At 36.8% G+C, this 24,081-nt stretch overlaps 1 protein-coding gene across 2 annotated transcripts in view; it reads right to left on the reverse strand.

The window, feature by feature from the left end:
• Nucleotides 1-24,081, reverse strand: part of MAOB (monoamine oxidase B) — a 116,191-nt gene that overhangs the window by 50,569 nt on the left and 41,541 nt on the right. The window contains exons 2-3 of one of the 2 annotated variants that reach the window (XM_045860610.1): nucleotides 18,384-18,478; nucleotides 15,743-15,880 (exon numbers count right to left, since the gene is read on the reverse strand). In XM_045860610.1, coding sequence (XP_045716566.1) covers nucleotides 15,743-15,880; nucleotides 18,384-18,478 — 233 coding nt within the window. The remainder of the gene's footprint in view (nucleotides 1-15,742; nucleotides 15,881-18,383; nucleotides 18,479-24,081) is intronic. The other variant, XM_045860611.1, reaches the window with a different exon arrangement.

The following is a 24,081-nucleotide window of genomic DNA, read 5'->3' on the forward strand; positions in this document are numbered from 1 at the left end:
GCCAGTGTCTTAAGGCCTCTGCCCCCAAACTGGACCTACATCCACCTCTCCTTCTCTGTGGAAGGAATGTCAAAGAATATGTGGCCATCTTTAATGTGACTCAAAGTGCAAAAGTCCTAGGGTAGGAAAAAACTTGGCATACTAGAAGCCAGAGTGTCCAGACTAAAGTGAGTTGAGTCAGATGGTTGGTAGGAGCATATCACAGGTTCTTGTGGGCCATGATAAAAATTTAACTTCATTCATTATTCTAACTTATTTTTAATTACTTTCCTTCCAGAGTTCTAGAGTCAAAAAAACCTTAGCTATAGCCTGGATACATAAATGAGATATCAACAATGATCTGGGAGAAGTGCATGGAAACAATAAGAGAGAAACATGAGGTCCTTAAAATAGCAGCAGGACAACTATCCTGTCCTTGGAAAGAGGGGTAGCAGCTTAAAAACAACCTATTGTTCTTAGATGGACTGTCATCCTTTCTAATCTAAATGATCAATGTCATTAGGTATCATAATGACAACCTTCAACTGCCAAAATATCTATTCTACCTAAGTTATCCTTAAATATATAGTTTTACTTTCTTTTTCTACCTAAGCAGAAATTCATACATACAGAAATGTTTTTCTAACCATATTGGTTTATAATTTGCAATGGAAAAGTTAAATGAATGTGAGATATTTATCTGGTATAACACAGAGTTCCAGTAGTGTTACCGGAATGAGCAGCTTTAATGCTTTTTTAAAAATTTCTGGATTAAGAATGAAATAAAATGGTTCAATGTCTCTCAATAGCCCTTAATTTAACCAAATGGACAGTTCATGTCAGTGGCCTCCTTAGGCTCTTTTTTTTTACTTGCTAATTTTATTTAGTTTAATTTAATTTATTTTATTTCAAAATCTGGTAAAATATATACCAGATTTCAAAAGCTTAGTACAAAAAAGAGTATAAAATATCTTATTAATAATGTTTTATGTTGAACACATGTTCAAATGATAATATTTTAGATATTCTGTACCAATAAAATAAAATGTAATCACCTGTTTATTTTTCAATGTGGTTGCTAGAAAATTTAAAGTGACATTTGTGGCACATGTTATATTTCTGTTGGACAGTGCTGTTTCAAATTTTAATGAGTATTCTAAGATTTCATGTATATGTCAAAAAGGGGGAAAATGAATGCATTTTGACTCTCTGAACTTAGGTCATTTTGAGGTTAGTAAACTCTGACACACCCACTGTCTCCTGACAGCTCTACTAGAGAGCCAGCACTGCCACGTAGTAACCTGGAAGAAACAGTCTCAGTGGAGCCAAATAATAACCACTATCCCATAGTCTCTAAAGACATCAAAACACCCCTGGCTGCTGTGGCTCAGTGAATTCAGTGCCGGCCTGCAAACCAAAGGGTTGCCAGTTTGATTCCCAGTCAGGGCACATGCCTGGGTTGTGGGCCAGGTCCCCAGTTGGGGGTGTGCAAGAGGCAACCACACATTGATGTTTGTCTCCCTCTTTTTCCCCCTCCCTTCCCCTCTGTCTAAAAATAAATAAAATAAAATCTTAAAAAAAATAAAGACATCAAAACAGAGCTGAAGGAAACTTGGAAGGTAACACAGCCAGAAAGATTTTCTTTTCTGTTTTCTATTATCTGTTTACTCTGTTTGTCCAGGCATGTAAATTTAGTTGCAGCCAAATGCTGGTGTCTTAGCCTACTAGTAATATGAGAAAAAATAAAGGAGAAGATATACTCAAGAGCAGGAGAAGTTCAGTATATGAGGGACCTATACATTATTTTTAAGGTAAGTTTACTGACTTTGTTCTCTTTTAAAATAACTAGTAAAGGTTTATCTTACCTAGTGTCCTGCCAGTTAAATTCTTACTTGGTAGTAAGAATCCCTACAGCCTATTAGAAAAGTTTGATTTTAAAAGAAAAGTAAAGAGACTCTAGCCTTCCTAACAAAACATTCTTAGTATCTTCAGTATATCTTAGAAGCCTTATTGGTGAGAATAATATTAAACAGTCTTACATTATCATCTTTTCCCTTTAAAAGTTCAAAGTACTCAGCAGGACAAGTACAAATATCCTTCTTTTGCAAATGAAGAAATCAAGGCACAGAAGCATAAATAACATGGCCGAGGTCACACAAAAATTCAATGATGAAGTGTGTGCGTGTGCATGTGTGTAAGACAGAGGGAAAATTATGAAGCCTAGTAATGCCAGGATAAGATTCTTTAAGGTTCTGCATTCGAACATCTCCTTTGGGATCCAGACTGTCTAAACTCAAAGGGTCAAAGCTCAGTCATGGCTGTAAGCAGTTTGGATATTGTTAATAGATCTGTAATTGGGAGACTGCTGCTTAAGCAGGTGAGAAATTCACAGATCTGCTGGAAACACTAGGCCTAACTTCAAGTTCTCAAAAGTAGAGTCTGTGTCTAATTACATTTTTAAAGTAAAAATAAGAGGAGTACATTATAAAAAGTTGGAGCAGTACTAACAAAATACAAAGAAGGAAATGAATTACCTCCAATTTTATAATCCAGGTTTAAAAATAGCTATATGTGGTGCATGAGATTCCAGACCTCTTTATAAGTATCTACAAAATAGAAAGATGGATAGATAGGTGGTTGACATGGATGGACAAATGAACAAATAGATGATTTATTTTTTAAAGATTTTATTTATTTATTTTAGAGAGGGGGAAGGGAAGGAGAAAGAGGGAGAGAAATATCAATGTATGGTTGCCTCTCATGCAACCCCTACTGAGGGCCCAACCTGGCCCACAACCCAAGCATGTGCCCTGACTGGGAATCAAACTGGCAACCCTCTGGTTTGCAGGCTGGTGCTCAATTCACTGAGCCACACCAGTCAGCACAAAGTGGATGATTTAAAGGGAGAGGAAGGAAACAAAAACATAAAGAAGGGTGAAAGGAAGGAGAGGGGAAAACTGAAGAAGTGCTAAACACCAAATTAAAAAAAAAGCTCAAGAAACAGTTGTTCTGAAAGAGCCCAATAGCATAAAATCAAAAGATCATAAAAATCATTAATATATTTGAGTCTTTGTTTGTTATTAGCTATAAGTTTAACTTTGGTATAGACTGATTCCATGCAATGAAGATTTTTTTAAAGTCTTCCAACAGTTTTTTAGAAAGAATGTAGACATTTTAAAAAATCTCCACTTCCATGAACATAAATTGAGGTTTTCAGTCCTGGTATAAGCTGTATCAAAAAAAAAAAAAAGAGGAAAGGAAAGAGGGAAGAGAAGGGAAGGGAAGGGAAGGGAAGGGAAGGGAAGGGAAGGGAAGGGAAGGGAAGGGAAGGGAAGGGAAGGGGAAGGGGAAGGGGAAGGGGAAGGGGAAGGGAAGGGAAGGGAGAACAAAATCCAATAGCATATTTTTTCACTCATTTGCCATACTGACAATGCAAATACAAACTTGGTCTAAGTGTATAGACTTTCAAGCAACAATGTACAGCCTTTCTTCATCCTCCATGCTAAGAGATATAAAAGTTTAAGGGTTAAACAATACCAAATGTACAGACTTCAAAAACCATCCAAGTTAGGGCATTCACTAATTTTTAGGTAAGATATATTTGGAACACTGACGTGTGATCATTTATGTACAATAATGTAAAGTAAATATTTTGAAAAATAAAACTTTAGTGGAACCATCCTGAAGAATATACCAGTGGAACAACAAGTTACCGGTTTAAGGTATCAACCAATTTGTTTCTGCCTGTTTGAGTCCACATTCTAAAATCTTCTGTTCTTGCTTTCCCCATGTTCTGATTTTATAGATTACATATTTCTTACCATATATAGTTTTTTTAATATAGTCTGCAGTACATTCTGTACTATAATCATCAACTTTTATCAAAGCTTATATATTTTTGAGTTCTTTATTTTGAGTCATCATTTGATGATCCCTTGACATGGAGTGCTGCTATGACAAAATTTTAAATTGTGTGCAATTGGTTTAGTGGACAGGATGCACATGGTCAGAAAAGACGAGAAAGTAGTAAAGTATTGCCAATATTATTGCCTGACTAATTTCAAAGGCAGACAAACTATTTATCAATTTACTTTCAGCAATGTCATAGCTCTGGGATTCAGCAGCCAGGATTAGAACCCTTAAGTTTTCCTTGCCATCAATTATCAAATTTTATGATCTAAAGCTGCTGTCTCTTTCTGGTTTAACTGTGATATGGGAATCTTTCATTTTTTACTTTATTTTATTCAGTCATTTTCTACTATTTTTATTCATTTCCTTTTATATTGAGAAGAGATTCTTTGACCCCATAGTCCCACACCAACTGTGCTGCAAACTGTCTCAAATTCAATTATTTAGCACAGGACTTTGCATCGTAGTAACTTATACTAAATGCTCAATAAACGTTGGATGATTTGAATAGAATGTAGATGATTAACAGTAACTGATTGGCAAAATACTATATATTATATTTTTCTTTTAATAGAATATTATATATCTATTTAAAATGATATGAACAAAGAATTTTAACAACATTGGTAAAAATTGGTTAAATACTCATAAGTGAAAAGCATATATAAAAACTTTTTTGTGAACATATAAAATAGTAATCTAAGAATATTAAATATAAATAAAATATGTTGTATATGTATGTGTATAATCCTGAAGTACAAATAATGAAACACTATTCATCCTACTTCCAAACAAGTTTTACACAGTGTAATCAGGAAAGTAACAAGAATATAAGGCTTAGGAAGCAGCCAGTGGAATGAATAAATGTAGTCAACTGCAGAAAATCTTAAGGAAAAGAGGATCTCAAACTCGATTTTTCCAAGATGTGAGAGTGTACATTTAGCAGGAAAGAAGGTAGGCAAGCCAGTTGCTGGGGCTCAGAAGGAAATAACAGAAAAACTCCCAGCCAGGGGACAGTGAACTCTGCACAGTGGATTTTTGGCACCTGAAGACCTCAGTCATGCTCTGCCCCTATCACTTTCTGCCATATACCATTTGCTCTTTATAGCCTTTATGTTCTCATCTATTCACAACCAAATAAGTTCTAGTTATTTGGGAGTCAAAATTGTGAGGCCCAAATAAGATACCATATGTGAAAGCACACAGAAGGTTCTAGATACCCGCACCAAAATAATATTATCATTGTTATTATTTTCTAGTTGTAGCAGAAGCCAAGAGAAAGGCATGGCTCTGTGATCAGCTGACATGGAATCACATCTAAGCCTTTCCATAGGCTGCTGCTGTTTAGGGAGTGGCAAGGTAGACTAATACATTTTAGGTATTTTGTACTTCCTGCCAGTACCTCCCTACTGCAGGCTGCTGAAGTTCTTTGACCTGTTACACAGTCACCCTTGTTTTTCACCTTCATTTGGTGAGCTAGGCCCCTGTCATTGCATCTCTTTTGGCCTACTTAGCTATACCCCATGATGACACAATATAGACACTGTAAAAGTTGTACAAGACTTAATATACAAATCTGTTTCCTTTAGTGAATTTCACCATTAAAACTGAATTCTATACATTCTCTACTTTACAGCATAATTTAAAATTATCTCTGTGTTACCCATTTTATCTAGATGAGTGTGTTTGTACATAGAGAATATGTTTACTGGTTTTATCATATTTTAAGTTCCAAATGGCAACCTTGAAGGTTTAGAAATAATTCATCTTATATTCCAAAATATTGCTCCAAATCCAGCCATCAAAGGCATAATTTTCAGCAAATTATCATATGCCAAAAATATGTCTGCATTTTCTAAAGAACACAATGAGCACTTTGGTTTCCAGAATAACTTAACATAAGCTTTAGAATAATCACTAGAAAAGTAGATTTCAGATGGTAAATAGGAAATTACTGTTCTTCACATTTTTTTTTGTGGAAAAAATCTCCCATGATGATAAGAAAGATTTGTTTCCAAAAAATAAGAAATGAAATGGGTGGGAGCAGAAGAGAAAGTTCATGAAGCTCATCTTATCTAGGGCATACTCTTGGAGCCAGTGAGCTCTGTATAGCATAAGGGAAGTTCATGGAAAATGGGCAGCTGTTCCTGGTTGAAATACAAGCATTTGTCTAACCTGCTCCTGAAGACTTCTGTCATCATGAGAGAAGAAACTGCACCCTGAACTTTTTGATTCAGGCTTCCCTTGATTAATAGGGTTGGAGGTACATGCATGGAGAAGGAGTTATTAAGATCCTGAAGAATAGTGGACATTCTGGTTTGCTGCTTTCTGGAATATGTTGAGGTCCTGCATAACAAGATAGTTTCTGTTTCCCAAGTGCAACAATAATTTGAATATTTTATTTCTCAGTATTTTGGCTCCAATTTTTTTTTCCGCAATACCAAGAGAAAGTGCATCACCTGTGATCTCTTCCAAGAAATTCACTGAACTGGTCTCGTCAATAGAGATCTAGTTTCCACCATTCTTTGCATTTATGTGCTTTTTGTGTACTTGTATTTTCAAAGGGATTTCAGAGTTTTCAACAAACTGAAGAATATGTTAAATGCTGCCTCCTCCATGAGGTTGTTTGAGCAATAGAAGTCACAGGAGCAACAAGTAGGCAATATATTTGAGAGATGTCTCCCCATTCAGATAACTTTTCAAGCATTGATGCTGATGACATACAACACAAAAGGGACTTTGACAATGAGCTTGGCTTCTGGCCACTGGGAAGCATACTAAGAACAGAATATCTTTTTATCCATTTCTCCAGATAGCTGGAGTTTAGAAATTATTATCAGTGTGAGGTTGAACTATTAACACATATTTACACTTACCTAACTCTTAACAGTTCAGCCTTCAGGCCTAAAGCAGTTCATGTGTACTTTAATTAGACTTTAGTTCCAAATTTCAGACTGATAAAAGCTTCTGAGACAGTGAAACTTTATTTTTCAAGAGTCTAAACTGTACCAAACTGAAGAATTTTCTAACTTCATTATTTTTTAAAATTCATTATTTATTGATTTTAGAGAGAGGGGAGAAAGGAGAGAGGGAGGGGAGAGAGGGAGAGAGAGAGAGAGAATTGGTTGATTCTTGTATGTGCTGTGACCAGGGATTGAGCCCCCAACCTTAGAGTATCAGGATGACACTCTAACAAACTGAGCTACTCAGCCAGGGCCCAACTTCTTTGAAGTAAAAATGCAAAAGAACAAAAAGTGAACAACAACAAAACAACCATATACATGGGCACCTGCAAACAGATGCACACAGAAGATGAAAGAGGAAGGGATGTAAATCCACATATAGCAATGTTGCTTAATAATTTTTTTATTTTTTGTCTTTTTCTTTTTAATTATGAGATAGTGCCTAAAAGTGCCTAAAAGGGAATTTTTATAAGTCACTTCCAAGGCATTTAAACAGCTGCCATATAAACTATATGCCATATAAACTAGCAGAAATTGGCATGACTATTTCTAAACAGATTAAAAATTTTAGTAGATGCTTACCAATAACTATTAAGCACTATTGACTGCATCACTATTTTAGAAGTAAGGAAAACACCTAAATTATATAGATATGGGTTGAAGTGATAATTTTTTCCCACTGATAATTAAATCCCAATATAGCTTGGTATCATATATTTTATTCACCAACAAGGCTTTGGAAAACCACATTTTGGCAACATGAGACAGATATATAGTAGCACTAAAAATGAATGCCACTCAGTACATATAAACATTTCCAACAGATAGGGGGCAGACAGTAAAGACTGCACATCACAGCACACTAGGGGTTTCCTGTTATAGAGCTGGCATAAACACACCCTATCGGCAGACCATTTTCTCCTGCAAATACTAAGGAACTAGATATACCCAGAGTCATCATTTCTTGACAAAGACACCCTTCCCTTAATGAGCTGCTGTAACCTCTCCCTTTTGTGGGTAGCTCCATTTCATTAGTTTCCATTATGACCAGCATACCCAAGTTCCTTATCCTGATGTTCTTACAGTTGCACGTAAAACTGTCTTCCATTAACAATCATGTGAAAAATTTAAAATGCAGATTCCTTGAATAGGCTCATTCAAATAGCAGGATCTGGCAATATGGTAAGAAGCATACTTCATACTCTCAGGCTCTGGGTTAACAAATACATGCAGGTCCTCTGAAGAATTAAGGCAAAAAATATACTATATACTTGCATAAACCATAGTTTGTACTTGGGAACACTAGCATTTAAAACATGTAATAGACAGTAATGTCAAAATGTCAAAAGTAGTGACTATATGATAGAAGAGGCAAATTTCTGAACTGCAATCTTTGGAATATAGTTGCAGATAGAATGTCATAATTCTGGTCAATAATGCCATAAATAGTTGCAGCCATCCAAGATGTTTTTACAAGCTAAGAATGAGAACAATGACATGTGGACAATGAAAGACATAGAAGTGATGATAGTGGAGAACAAGTATTTAGTTTGGGGAGAACTTCTTAGCTGTAAGGATTTTATCATAGCTTATTATCATATAACTCTTCATGGGTTATGACCATGAGGAGGTCAAATTAGCACATCTATCAAGATTGAAATAAAAATCTTTTTTCATATTCTCATTAGTATTTCAATTACCTCTTTAGTGAGCATTCATTAGAGTAAGTTAGTGTATCAGACATGTACACCTATGCATGAGCATATGTATACAATATTTTTAAGTTCATTGATATTCCTCATTTCCTCCAGCAGAGGTCAGAAAATAGCAATACAGGAATATGAAGCATCTGTGAACCAAGAGAATATTTGATTTTCCCTAGATAGGCTTATAGAGGTTTTTGGGAGTTTTTTTTGTTGTTTTTCAGTTTTTCTTTACCCATATTCTCTGATTTCATTTTTACAACACATATGTTTTACCTTTGTAATAATTAAAAAGAAATAACATTTATTTTTTAATTATATATTTTTGATTATGCTATTATAGTTGTCCTGATTTTTCTTTCTCCCTTTGTCTCCCTCTACCCAGCACCCCCAACTCCTTCAGGCAATCTCCACACCACTGTTCATGTCCATGGATCATATGTATAAGTTCTGTGGCTGTTCTATTTGCTATACTGTATTTTATATCCTCACGGCTATTCTGGAACTACTTATTTGTATTTCTTAATCCCTTCACCTCTTTACCCATTTCCCCACAACCCCCTCCCATCTGGCAACCATCAATTACTCTCTGTATCCATGATTCTGTCTCTGTTCTTCTTGTTTGCTTAGTTTGTTTTTTAGATTCAACTGCTGATAGATAGGTATTTTTTGCCATTTTATTGTTCTTAGTTTTTATCTTTTTCTTAAATAAGTCTCTTTAACATTTCATATAATAATGGTTTGGTGATGATGACATCCTTTAGTTCTTTTTCTTGTCTGGGAAACTCTTTATCTGCCCTTCTAGGTTTTATAAATAAAGGGAGGGGGAAAAAAGAGAGAGAAACATCAATGTTTGGTTGCCTCTCATGTGCCCCCAACTGGGGACCTGGCCCACAGCCCAAGCATGTGCCCTGACTGGGAATCAAACCAGCAATCCTTTGATTCACAGGACAGCACTCAACCACTGAGCCACACCAGCCAGGGCTTCCCTTCTATTCTAAATGATAGCTTTGCTAGGTAGGGCAATCTTGGTTGTAGATCCCTGCTTTTCATGACTTTGAATATTTCTTGCCAATCCCCTCTAGCCTGCAAATTATCTTTTGAGAAATCTCCTGATAGTCTTATGGGAACCTCCTTGTAGGTAACTAACTGAGTTTTCTCTTGCTATTTTTAAGATTCTCTCTTTATCTTTAACCTTTGGCATTTTAATTATGATGTGTCTTGGAGTGGGCCTCTTTGTATCCAGCTTGTGTGGGACTCTCTGTGCTTCCTGGGCTTGCATGTCTATTTCCTTCACCAAATTAGGGCAGTTTTCTTTCATTGTTTTTTTAATAGATTACCAATTTCTTGCTCTTTCTCTTCTCCTTCTGGCACCCCAATGATGTGAATGTTGGACCTCTTGAAGTTGTCTCAGAGGTTGCTTATACTATCCTTACTTTTTTCTTGGATCCTTTTTTCTTCTTGTTGTTCCAATCAGTTTTTTGTTGTTGTTTTTTTTTTGTTTTGTTTTGTTTTGCTTCCTTTTGTTCCAAATCATTGATTTGATTCTTGGCTTCACCCACTCTACTGTTGTTTCCCTGTAAATTGTTCTTTATTTCAATTAGTATATCCTTCATTTCTGACTGGATCTTTTTTATTCTGTTGAGGTCCTCACTAAGTTCCTTGAGCATGCTTTTAACCAATGTTTTCAACATCACATCTGATAGATTGCTTATCTCCATTCCATTTAGCTTTTTTTTTCTGGAGTTTTGATCTATTCTTTCATTTGGGTCATGTTTCTTTGTCTCCTTGTTTTGGCAGCCTCCTCATATTTGTTTCTACGTATTAGGTAGAGCTGCTTTGACTCTGTGTCTTCATAGTGTGGCCTAAAGCACTAGGTGTCCTGTAGGGTCCAGTGGCACAGCCTCCTGTATCACCCAAGCTGCGTACTCAAGGTGCACCTTTCCTGTGGGCTGAGTATACCCTCCTCTTACAGTTGAGCCTTGGTTGCTGATAGCAGGTCAATGAGAGGGATTTACCTAGGCCAGTCATCTGAAAGGCCTGGCTGTGACCACTGACCATCAACTTCCACCCTCCATGTAGGATCACCTATGCAGGGGCAGGGTGGTGGTGTTCCAACATGGTCTGCAGCTGTCCATTGGGTGTACTGGCCCTGGATTTTCCTGGGCCATAGAGGCCAAGGTCAGCCCCCACCTGTGTTTTGCCCAGAGCCACCCTGCATGAACTATAAAGCAATCTCAGATGACTGCTACTTATGCTGGCCTTGGAGATTCGTGGGGAAAGTCAAGCTGTGAAACTAGGCTTGCAGCTGCTATTGCTGGGTGTGGGCCTCACTGAGGCCAGCTGTTGCTTGTTTGAGAGGATTTAGGAAGTTGTGAAATAGGAGCCAGGACCAGCCATTTATAGGGAAAAGCAGCTTGGGTGGGGCCATATGTTGGGTGGGGCAGAGTCTCCGGACATCTCCAAGGTGGGTCAAACAGTGTTAGCCAGTTTGATGGAGTCTCAGAAATGGCTACAACTTGCTGGCTTTGTTGGGGGTGAAGTTTAGAAAAGAGACAATGTCCTCTGCTCACCTTGATACCAGACACTTCAGTTCCTCCCTGTGTGCCACCGGTGCCTTTCAAGCTGTTACGCTGGTGCTGGAGCTCAGAGGGAGTGAGTCTGAATAGGTAAATCTATGTGGCTAAATCTATGTTCATTAAGAGGAACTGCTTGGGGTTCTAGAAGTTTCTTCCACCAATTCAATCCCTGCTGGGTTTTGCTGCCAGAAGTCATGGGGACTTATCTGCATGGTACTGAAACTCTGGGGCGGGGGGCCTAGTATAGAGCTGGGACTTCTTACTCCTGAGATATCCTTACCAAACCTTTGTCTACCACATGTGAGTGAAGGACCAGATGATTTTGCATCTGCACCCCTTCTACCAGTCTGGATAGATGTGGTTTCATTAATCTTGTAGTTGTCAGACTTCCATTCACCTCAATTTCTGACAGTTCTGAGTGATGGTTGTTCTATAATTTTAGTTTTAACTTTAATGTGGTTGTATGAAGAGACAAACCTTGTCTGCCTACACAACTATCTTGATTTGAATGATCAATAACATTTATTTTAAGTTTTATAAAAAGCACTGTCAGTATATATATTTACTCTGCATCAAGACAACAATATTGCTTAATGGCTTGTATTTTCATAGCTGCACCTACGTTATTTGAAATAGTCTCAGAAAACAGCATATTTGGCCATCACTCTGAAAAAGTATTGTGTAATATCGTTTTCACAATTGATGACTGTAAACAATCTCTTTCAAACAAGGGACTTAATGTTAGTCATAAGATTACCAGAAAAACACTACTTCCAGTCAAGATGGAGGCATAGGTAGATACATTTTATCTCCTCACACAACCAAAAGAGGGACAACAACAAATTTAAAGGCAAAAAATAACCAGAACTGTGAGACAATCAAACTGTATGGAAGTCGGACAACCAAGGAGTTAAAGAAGAAACATTCATCCAGCCTGGTAGGAGAGGCGAAGATGGGCAGCCAGGGAAGAGAGGATGCATGGAAGGTGGCAGCTGGTGGACCAGGAAAGGCAGCAGCTGACAGAGCAGGCAGTCTCACATGTGTATACAGGTAAACTGGCAGAAACAACTGGGGATCTAATCCGACTGCACAACCCAGGGTTCTAGTGCAGATAAATAAAACCTCAAAACCTTTGACTGAAAAAATCTTTGGGGGTTGTGGCGGCAGCAGGAGAAACTCCACCTTCACAGTAGAGTTAATTGGGGAGGCCCACAGGGTCCTAGAATGTACAAAAAACCACCCAACAAGAAATCAGTACCACAAGGGCACAATTTGCTTGTGGGTAGTGGAGGAAGTTACTGAAAGCCAGTTGAGAGCTGAGCAAGCAGCATTATTCCCTCTCAGACACCTCCCCCACATACAATGCCACAATGCGGCAAAATGGGTTGCCCCGCCCTGGTGAATACCTATGGCTCTGCCCCTTACTACATAACAGGCATGCCAAGACAAAAAAAAAATATGGCCCAAGTGAAAGAACAGATCAAAGCTCCAGAAAAAATACAACTAAGTGATGAAGAGATACCCAATCTATCATATGCACAGTTCAAAACACTGGAAATCAGGATACTCACAGAAATGGTTGAGTATGGTTAAAATGAAGGAAAAAGTGAAGGGTATGGAAAGTGAAATAAAGGAAAATGTACAGGGAAGGGAAGGAAACCAGAACTCAAATGAATGATTCAGGACTGAAGGAAGAAATAAACATTCAACTGGAACACAGTGAAGAAACAAGAATTCAGAAAATGAGGAGAGGCTTAGGAACCTCCAGAACAACTTTAAACATTCCAACATCTGAATCATAGGGGTGCCAGAAGGAGAAGAAGAAGAGCAAGAAATGAAAAACTTATTTGAAAACATAATGAAGGAGAACTTCCCCAATATGACAAAGGAAATAGATGTCCAGGAAGTCCAGGAATCTCAGAAAGTCCCGAAGAAGTTGGCCCCAAGGAAGCACACACCAAGGTACATCATAATTACATTAGCCAAGATTAAAGATAAGGAGAGAATCTTAAAAGCAGCAAGAGAAAAGAGACAGTTACCTACAAAGGAGTACCCATAAGACTATCAGCTGATTTCTCAAAAGAAATTTTACAGGTAAGAAGGGGCTGGAAAGAAGTATTCAAAGTCATGAAAGGCAAGGACCTACATCCAAGATGACTCTATCCAGAAAAGTTATCATTTAGAATGGAAGGGCAGATAAAGTGCTTCCAAAATAAAGACAAGTTAAAGGAGTTCATCATCACCAAGCCCTTATTATGTGAAATGTTAAAGGGACTTAGCTAAGAAAAAGAAGATATAAAATGCAGACAGTAAAATGACAATAAACTCACAAATATCAACAACTGAATCTAAAAAAAAACAAACATAAAAATGAACTAAGCAAAGAACTAGAACAAGAACAGATTCACAGAAATAGAGATCACATGTAGGGTTATCAGCGGGGAGGGAGAGGGGATAAAATGGGGAGAAAGGTATAGGGAATAAGAAGCATGAATGGTAGGTACAAAGTAGACAGGGGAGATTTAGAATAGTATAGGAAATGGAGAAGCTGAAGAACTTATATGCATGACCCATGGACATGAACTAAGGTAGGGGAATAATGGTGGGAGGGGGGTCCAGGGTGAAGGGGAATAAAGGGCAGAAAAAAAATGGGACAACTGTAATAGCATGATCAATAAAATATATTAAAAAATTTTAAAAAGATTACCAGGAAAACAAACATTTTGAACATAGTTCTTGACTGCCAAGAAAGCCTGCACACACAAAGACAAAAGAGTGAATATAAACTTTAGTCATCTCCTCTGTCTGGAGAAACCTAAAAGAGGTACCAGTGTTCTGGGAAATAAATCTCTGTAAGTCTTAGGTGTTAGGACAAGTGAGACAGAAGAAATCAGTCAATGTAACCTACATTTACAAGCAAGGAACCCAAAGAAGGATGTTTAGTAAGTGCTTCTGATTGATGTTCAACAAATTGCACTATCACCATGCTACATTTTCATTTGTAAATGATGTGTCTCTCTTTCTATTAGACACATATGGAAGAAAAGTGAAAAAGCTTATAAAACAAAATCCTACATTCAACCAAAACTTTTATGCATGAATTAAGGCAATCTTTTACCCACATCATGCCAAATTAGATAGATTTTTATTTTCCATTATATTAAATGGTTCATAATGTGTAGCCTGTTATCTGTCTTTTTTGACATTATCACTCACAAATAATATAAGTATCTCAATGTGTCAGCATTGTTACATGAATCAAACTGACTATTGCTAGTCTCTCCTGTCTCCTCAGAGGATGATTTCTACTGGCAAGGAATATGTATGTCTATACTGCTCACTTCCACCTACAGAGGCAACTGAGGAAGACAAAAATTCAAAACCTCTGCCAGTTCTTCTGTGAGACTCTAGGTGGAGTGCAAGAGTAAATCATTCTTAGCCTGTTGGAAAACAGTGACTTTTTGGCCCAAAACTATGATGCTGGGAAACAAGGATCAGGGAGATGTGAGAAGTCTGAAGACCTGCAACATGGTGGGAGACTAGAATCCACAAAGAAATGTGGCTAGTGAAAAATCCCCGGGGACACAAAAGTCTAAGCTTATTAGAATTAGAATGTCTAATATTCAATTCTAAGTTAAAAGTTTGTGTTTCTGTGCCCTGTCTGGCGTAGCTCAGTGGATTGAGCATGGGCTGTGAACCAAAGAGTCGTAGGTTCAATTCCCAGTCAGGGTACATGCCTGGGTTGCATGCCATGACCCCCAGCAACCGCACATTGATGTTTCTTTCTCCCTCTCTATCTCCCTCCCTTCCCTCTCTAAAAAGAAATAAATAAAATCTTTTTAAAAAGTTTGCGTTTCTGCAATTAACTATACCCTCCACCCCACATTGCTCAACATTTCAGTCAAGTCTGCTGCACACAAAAGCTTGGGATGGTCTGAGTAAAATCACAATGAAGAGGTGAGTTTCAACCCAGGCTGGCATAGAGCAAAAGGAACAAAAGAGTCAGAGGCCATGAGATGTGAATAAGCATAGGTGTCATGGAGGCAGGAATCATAAGCCACAAATGATCATGAGAATGTGAGATATAGTAAATGCATCGAAATCTTGGGAAGATCAATGTAGCTTCCCCACAAAAAGAAATAGAATTTGTGACTTGAGCCACTGTTATGTAAACCTTTAATAAGTAACTTTAGCTGTTAAATAGGACAAAATTTCAAAATACTACATCAGACATATAGCAAATACTTTTTATAGTATCAAGTCTAAGGTAGCATTTGTAAAACTGTACACAAGATTTTGTATCACATAAAACAGCCCAAGGTTTTAAATAAAGTAATCACAAATGCATTTTCTCCATTACTTTTGTTAAACTTTTTACCAAATGAGCAATAATGCTGAATTACTTTCCTGAATAGGTTGAGAATTCTCAGTTATTTCTACTTTGATAACAGTGAAAAAATTTACAAAGTGGTTGAAACACACTTATAAAATACATTTTTTTGCATACATCCAAGGACACAAAAGTTTCTTTGAGAGAACAATCTAGAATTCACATATAGAAATACCCATAGGGTAGCCTTAAGATGCTTCAAATGCTGTCCAGTCTTACCTTTACATGGTGGATCAGATACTCTACTTCGTTCACTTTGTAAGTCTCCAATCCTAGCTCTTTGGCTAATCTTAAAATACGATTCTGGGTTGGCCCAACATACGATCCTCCAAGGTCCACATATTTAACCATTTCATTCTGTTTACCCCAGGAAAAAATAAAAATAAAATAGTTGTAAAAATGTTATTAGTAAGATAAAAATTGGGTCCTGAAATAAGCAAATTGGCATTTCATAGGTCATAGACACATCTTGTGTATCCACAATAAAAGTGGATTCTATTCTCAACTGCATTCATGTAATTTAACAGTTATTAAATAATTTCTTAATTTAAAGCAAAATTGATAGAACTTTGTATAGGCAAGAGACTTCTGAATCCCATCATTCACAATGTACCACAAGATGGTTTGGTTTTTAGTACCTTAAGTTTATAAGCTCTGAATTGTTGGTGAATTTTCTATACTTAGTACTTGAGGCTATTTTGATGCATCTAATGCTAGATGCTAAATGCTAATGCTAGAAAAAAAACAAGAAAGGAAATGATCACTTCTTATGTGGTTTGCCAATCTAGATGTTTGAAAGATAGCATTGGAGAATGTTTGGTTATAATTTAAACATTTGAAATTGCTCTTATGTTCAATAGCAACTTTTTTTAAGTTTTATTTATTTATTTTTAGAGATGGAGGGGAGGGAGAAAGAGAGAGAGAGAGAAACATCAATGTGGGGTTGCTGGGGGCCGTGGCCTGCAACCCACGTATGTGGCCTGACTAGGAATCGAACCTGCGACACTTTGGTTTGCAGCCCGAGCTCAATCCACTAAGCTATGCCAGCCAGGGCAATAGCAACTTTTCTATATAATTTTGAATCAGCTTCACATCCAATGACTGAGGACCAACCTTTGAATAAGAAGTTATTAGAAAAATTCCTTCAAAAAATGGTCTTGGGAGAGCTGGACAGCTACATGCAAAAAAATTAAACTCAAGCACTAACTTACACCAAACACAAAAATAAACTCAAGGTGGATAAAATATTTAAATATAAGTCATGACACCATTAAAGTCCTAGAGGAGAACATAGGCAGCAAAATCTCAGATATTTCATGCAGCAATATTTGCACTGATATGTCCCCTAGAGCAAGGGACATAAAGGAAAGAATAAACAAATGGAATCTCATCAAAATAAAAAGCTTCTGCACACCTAAAGAAAACAATATTAAAATAAAAAGACAACCAACCATATGGGAAAACTCATTTGCCAATGATACCTCAGACAAGGGTTTGATCTCCACAATATATAAAGAACTCACACGACTCCACTCTAAGACAAGCAACCCCATTAAAAAATGAACAGAGGACTTGAACAGACACTTCTCCAAGGAGGACATACAGAGGGTCCAGAGACATATGAAAAGATGTTCAGTATCACTAGCTATCAGAGAGATGCAAATTAAAGCCACAATGAGATACCACCTCACATTGGTCAGAATGGCCATCATAAACAAAGCCACAAACAACAAGTGTTGGAGAGGTTGTGGAGGAAAGGGAACCTAGTGCACTGTTGGTGGGATTGCAGACTGGTGCAAGAACTATGGAAAATAGTATGGAATTTCCTCAGAAAACTAAAAATGGATCTGCCTTTTGACCCAGCAATTCCACTGCTAGGATTATATCCTAAGAACCCTGAAATACCAATCCAAAGAACCTATGCACCCCAATGTTCATAGCAGCACAATTTGCAATAGCCAAATGCTAGAAGCAGCCTAGGTGCCCATCAGTAAATGAATGGATCAAAAAACTATGGTACATCTACACAATGGAATTATATGCAGCAGAAAGAAAGAAGGAGCTCATACCCTTTGCAACAGCATGGATAGAACTGGAAAGCATTATGCTAAGCGAAATAAGCCAGGCAATGAATGACAAATACCATATGATCTCACCTTTAACAGTAATCTAATCAACAAAACAAACAAACAAGAAAAATATAACCAAAGACACTGAAATTGAGAACAGGCTGACAGTGACCAGAGGGGAGAGGGGAAGGAATTTCAGGGGGAAAGGGTGAAGGGTTTGCAGGAACAAATTTAAAGGACACAAGGACAATAACAGGGGGACTGGAAACAGGGGAGGGAGGTTTAGAAAGCTGGGGTGTTGGGCTGGGGTGGAGAAAAAAAGTCAGTAAACTGTACTTGAACAACAATAAATATAATGTTTTTTTTTTTTAAAGAAAAATTCCTTGTATGAATGTGTTCAAGCAAATCTGGGTACCTATTAGCCAGGAACACCAGAGAAAGCCTTCCTTTTCTTTCTTTTTTTTTTTTTTGTTTGTTTGCTTTTTATTGTCTAGCTCCCCACCCCCAAAGGACAAACATTTCACAAAAGCAAGAATATTTGTTTTATTAACAAATGCATTCCAAACACCTATTCATTGGTGCAATTTACTGGGCAAGTGTCAAGTATCATAAGGTAAAAAGAGAAAAGTTCCAGTAGGAAGAGTTGAAAAAGACACACTGGGAGAGAGTCTGTAGGAAATATTTTAGAGTAATTTTCATTCTCTTAGAAAAAGTCAAATGAAATTCAAGACTTCCAGCAAGAAAAAAATCAGTTTTGATCCCCTTTTTCTCCTCCGTCTTTAATGTCTTACCCTAATAGTGTACGTCCTGCCTCCCACACGGTCCCGAGCTTCCAGAACAATAACATTCAGGCCAGAATCATGCAGAAATTTGGCTGCTGCCATACCTGGGAGAAAATACAATAAGAAATCAGAATTAAACGCTTTATAGGGACTCCAGGGAAGTTCTTCAGCCAATGAGAAAAGCCCATGTTGATTCAAACATGGCCTACTGTTACATTTAACTTATTGGTGGTTAGAGTTTCCCAACAGAGACCCAAATTCCAAGTCAGAAAACTAACTGCTATTTGCAGAAAGAACAAAAGGGATTTTATTTTTGGTAAGTGCCTCCAATTTTAAAAACTCTGGTCAGTATATCAAAATGTCCATCTTTAAGGAATAAATTGTATGGTTATACATCAACAACACAGATAAAAACACAAGACCTCACTTAAGAGACATGTATAAGCCCCAGAAGACTCAGGACCAAATGTAAACAATAATTTTATTTCCAAGGTAAATCTGAAAAACTGGTAATTTGCCAGGGGTGGAGGGTGAGTGGACCTTCAAAGAATGTGAGAAGACCTAAGATTTACAGTGAAATTAGACTTTTAGAGGTTGATGTAATGTTTGAAAACCAAGGACATAAATTTGACCCACTTATGTGTCCTAATCCCCATGTGATCCATCACTGAAGAATTAAGTGACTGCATTCATTCACCCATTTAATTATTTTTTAAATTTTATTTTAATCATTGTTCAAGTACATTTTTCTGTCCTTTACTCCCATTCCAGCCCACCCACCCATCCCTCCCCACCTCCCTCCCATTTCCACCCCACCCTAGTTTTTGTCCATGTGCCCTTTATATTTGTTCCTGTAAACCCTTCCCATTCTCCCCTGAAATTCCCTCCCCTCTTCCCTCTGGTCACTGTCAGCCTGTCCTCTATTTCAGTGTCTTTGACTATGTTTTGCTTGTTTCTTTGTTTTGTTGTTTAGGTTCCATTTAATTATTAATGTAGTCAAAAATAATCAATGCCTGCTACATACTCACCACCATATATCTAGCTTTAAAAATAGCTTTATTGAGATAAATTTACATACAATAAACTTTATGCAATGAGATGTGTTTATTTATTTATTTATTTATTTATTTATTTATTTATTTATTTTCAATTATAAGTATTGGTGAGAATGTGGAGGAAAGTGAACCCTTGTGCAATGTTGGTGGGACTGCGAAAAAAAAGTACAGCCATTATAGAAAACAGTGAGGAGGTTTCTCAAAAAATTAAAAATAGAACTACCATATGACCCACCAATTCTACTTCTGGGTATTTATCTAAAGAAATCCAAAACACTAATTCAGAAAGATATAGGCACCCCTCTATTCATTCCAATGTTATTTGCAATAGCCAAGATACAGAAGCAGTCCAAGTGTCCATCAGTAGATGAGTGGATAAAGATGATATGGTACATATATACCAAATGAGTTTTGACAACATACAAGTCCATCTTGGATATAGTTTTCTTTTTATCTTAGAGGTATTAAAATCCTGAATCTTTAAATCCACTCTTACAGAATTGTATAACTTTTCTCAGACAACAGAATTCTGATGCTCTGAATGATTAACTGAATTTTCTCAGTTCCAATTATTTTACTCATTTGTTTTTATGAGACCAAACAAAATCAACAAAAGATCAAGACACTGTACCTTACAGATAAATGAAACAGCTTCAATCTTATATTTCAAAAATAATAGTCCTGGGACTTTTATACCCCTGCCTAATGTGAAAAAAGAATCCTATAAAAAAATAGCCATATAGTGTTCACTACATTTAAAAAGTTGTTCTAAATTTTTTAGTATATTAATTCAATGAATTCTCACAGCAAACCAGTAAGAAAAGTACTATTTATAATTCCCATTTTATGGCTGAAAAAACTGAAGGACAAAAAGATATCCAAGGTCACATAGGGAGCCAGCAGGCAAACTCAGGTCATTTCACTCCAGCATCAGTATTTGTGAACACTATGACTAATGCTTTCCAAGAGACCTCAGTGCCATTCTCTTTATATTGATAGATTGCATCTCTTTATTTTTGCTAAAGGGAGAAACTATACTTCAAAGGATATTTTTCACTTTATTTGAGTTGACATGTTTTTAAACATATACTTGTATCTTGTTTGATAAGAATCTGTGAAACATAAGATATGAGCCCCACCACAAAAGCCATAATGAAAAGCCAAGGCTTCATTCACCATCTATCAGCCAACCTAAAAGAAGAACCCTATGTTTTAAAGAGGCTGATTTAACACTTCATTACTTGAGTTAATCCATCTTCTAATCCCTGTCCTTGGGGGCAAGGCCAGAGCTTTTCAGTGAGTGGGGGAGTAGAGGTCCCAAACTCCAGAGTCCCCCATGCAGTGTGCATGAGCATTGCACAACCCTAACGCTGGATCTGGGTTTTTAACTCCAGTATCCTAATTTCACCTCCATACAGAAAAAAAAGAGAAAACATTTCTATTTAGATTAAAAATTGTGGACAATTCAATGTCACTTTTCTTAGCAAGCATCAGTTCAACAAATAAAATATGAAATAAGATGCAGCCATGGTAACAGGCGTTATCAGGGAATTCAGACAGACCTGCTGCGCATACTGAGGCTAAAACAAAAAAGTTGAGGGATACATCACTCATACATACAACCATTTTATATTCCACAAAATGTATTGTCATTTAGTAAGTGCAGTTACTCAATAGTATCCAATACTAAGCATAAACAGTTATTAGAACAACCCAGGGTCCTATCAAACCATTGAATCATTGAATAGAGTTCTATATGCTCTTGTGCCTTAAAAAGTCATAGATAGAAAATTACAAAAATACTTTAAATAGAACAATACAAGAGTAAGTTGTTGGAAATATAATTTGTCACACTGATTTTCATAGGGGACCATTCAAAATTCTTATTGGATGTCAACTGATGAAAAAACTGATTGGAAAAGTAATTGGCCCAAATATCAGTGGCTTAGGGAAGTCACCTCAGTTTACTGGAGGGGATTTTAGAATGCCCAAGAACCTGAGGAGTTGGAGTCTGGTCATTAAGAAGTAGCTATCAATGGATTCCTCAGTGATGACTGGTGAAAGGACTAATGGTTTGACTGATGGAAGAGTAAGCAAACAATAAACTATACATCAATAAAAGAAAAAAGCAAACAAAATATAACCAGAGACATTGAAATTAAGGACAATCTAACAATAGCCAGAGGGGAGGGGGAGGGGATTGTGGGGAGAAGTGTTTTCAGGAACTACTATAAAGGACACATGGACAAAACCAAGGGGGAGGATGGAAGCAAGGGAGGGAGGTGGGTTTGGCTGGGGTGTGGGGAAGTAGTGGGGAGAAAATGCAGACAACTCTAATTGAACAACAATAAAGTAATTAAAAAGTAAACTATACAGAGCTGCCCTGATTTACAACAGGGTTCTTCCCGAGTTCATTTCTATGTCAGTTGTTTGGAACTTTTAATATGTTTTGCCATAGAATAAAATATTAGAGATGATGCATTATCTGGCAAGTCTGGGAATTTTAATATGCAATATTATTGTGAAAAAATCATAAAGTAGCAGAAGTGCATTTGCCCTAAAACACTAAACAATGTAATTGGCACTGTTTTAAAATTTAAGCAATCACTTCCTGACACAATACAGTAAGTTTTTTAAAAACAGAATATCTACAATAATAACAACCATTGTCAGAAAGCATCAAGCACTTGCTTTACTGTGTGAAGTGCTTTACATGCAAAGTGCTTCTGATCTTCACCAGAATGCTGAGTATTATTATCCTTATTTTAAAAAAGGAAAATGGAGGATTAGAAACATTCATTGATTTGCCATAGATTATATAATTAGTATATGGCAGTGTCAGATTTCAGACCTAAAGCTGAACTCTTAGCCACCACCCTGGTACCAAAAAGGAAAAAATGAAAAATACAATAACTTGATAAACTGATTGATGTAAAGTGCCTTAAAATACTCTGCTCTCTATCTAAATATAAGAATCTTAAAATACAAGTTTTTTCTCTTAAATGGATATTTAACTTTTGCAACCAATTTAGGATCAAGCTTAAAATCACTTTGTACTTTTAAAAAGCTAGTCAAACTTCAGTTAATACTTCAATTAATATTTCACAAACAACTTATCATTTACCACTTTCAGAACCAGTCCCTATGTGCCCCTGACAGGCTTCTGATAAGATCATCCTATTTGTTGCTTCCAAATGGTGCAGGATCTATAAGATGTTGGCTCAGGGAGTGTCCCTTGGATGAATAATCATAGCACGGCACACAGGAATAATGGTAGACTAATGCCTGATGCCATGAAATTATAAAAATATTGCATCTCTCTTCCCAAGCAGCCTACTTGGAAAAAAATTAATCAAATTAATGACTAACTCAATTATTTGGATACCTAAATTTGGATCAGACACCTAAATTATTTTAAAGGTTGGAATCAGTGGTGTGTAGCAGTCTTAGCTTTCTATACTTCCAGTTTTGTGCTATGGAAAATGGCCCAATAGATAGGTGCTGTAAGAGGCTGGAAAGTACACAGTGCAGGTAACAAAGGTGCCTCTTCCAGGTGTCTTTAGAGCAGTAGAGGAGTTAAGATTTAGAGGGAAAGAAAAAAAAATTACCATCTGCTTCATTCTTTGCTCTGTTAATCTGTTGTATTTCCTTCATATCAAAATCTGATATACGACAAAATGTTTTAAATGTTTTAAAATGCCAATTGTCTTGAAAACATTATAAGATATCTGTACTTTGATACTACATAGATCAGTTCTTTCCAGTTAAAAAAAAGTTATGTGAACTAACATTGACAATGAAATTCACTATACCTCAAAGCATCTCTAAACTTATAACCTTGGTAAACAATGTAGGCATTCTCCCATGAAAGAAAAAAGCCAAAATATACAAAGAGTCCTCATCTGACAAAACAATGGTTTTATGAGGTAATTCTAGAAACAATCAAGTGAACTTCTGGCCAAAGAACTGGAATTCCTTGATGTCTCTAAAGAAAATGTTTCTTAGCTAACACAAGTACATGCAAAGAGAAAAAAAAAAGGCCTGGGGTAAAAAGAAAACTATCCTCAATGTAAAATTTAATTCATTAAAAGAAAGGGGTATTTGTAAGTGGAATTTAGATGTTAATTGTTGAACTTTCAACACAGAGTAGAGAGGAAGGTGAAGATAAAGCTAAAAACAGCAAACATTTTGAGCACTGACTGTGTGTCCGTTTCTATTATAAGTGTTTTCCATATAAATGTTTATTTATTTTCCCAACAACTCTATGAAGTGGTCTGACATAAAAAGTGAGGGACAGCCCTAGTTAGTGTGGCTCAGTGGATTGAGTACCAGCCTGTGAACCAAAGGGTCGCTGGTTCAATTCCCAGTCAGGGCACATGCCTAGGTTGCCATGGTCCCCAGTTGGGGGTGTGCAAGAGGCAACCACACATTGATGTTTCTCTACTTCTCTTTCTCCCTCCCTTTCCCTCTCTTTAAAAATAAATAAATAAAATATTTAAAAGAAAAAAAGAAAGTGAGGCACAGAGAGAACAAGTCATATATCCAAGGTCACACAGCTAACAAATGGCAGAGCCAGTATTAGAAGCAATCTGACTCTAGATAATAAGCATGCCCAGCAGCCTTCCCAGTGAAACACTGAAAGCCTTTCATGG

This window comes from Phyllostomus hastatus, unplaced genomic scaffold, assembly GCF_019186645.2.
Source record: "Phyllostomus hastatus isolate PE091 unplaced genomic scaffold, TTU_PhHast_1.1 phas_scaffold_200, whole genome shotgun sequence".
NCBI classification, from domain to species: Eukaryota; Metazoa; Chordata; class Mammalia; order Chiroptera; family Phyllostomidae; genus Phyllostomus; species Phyllostomus hastatus.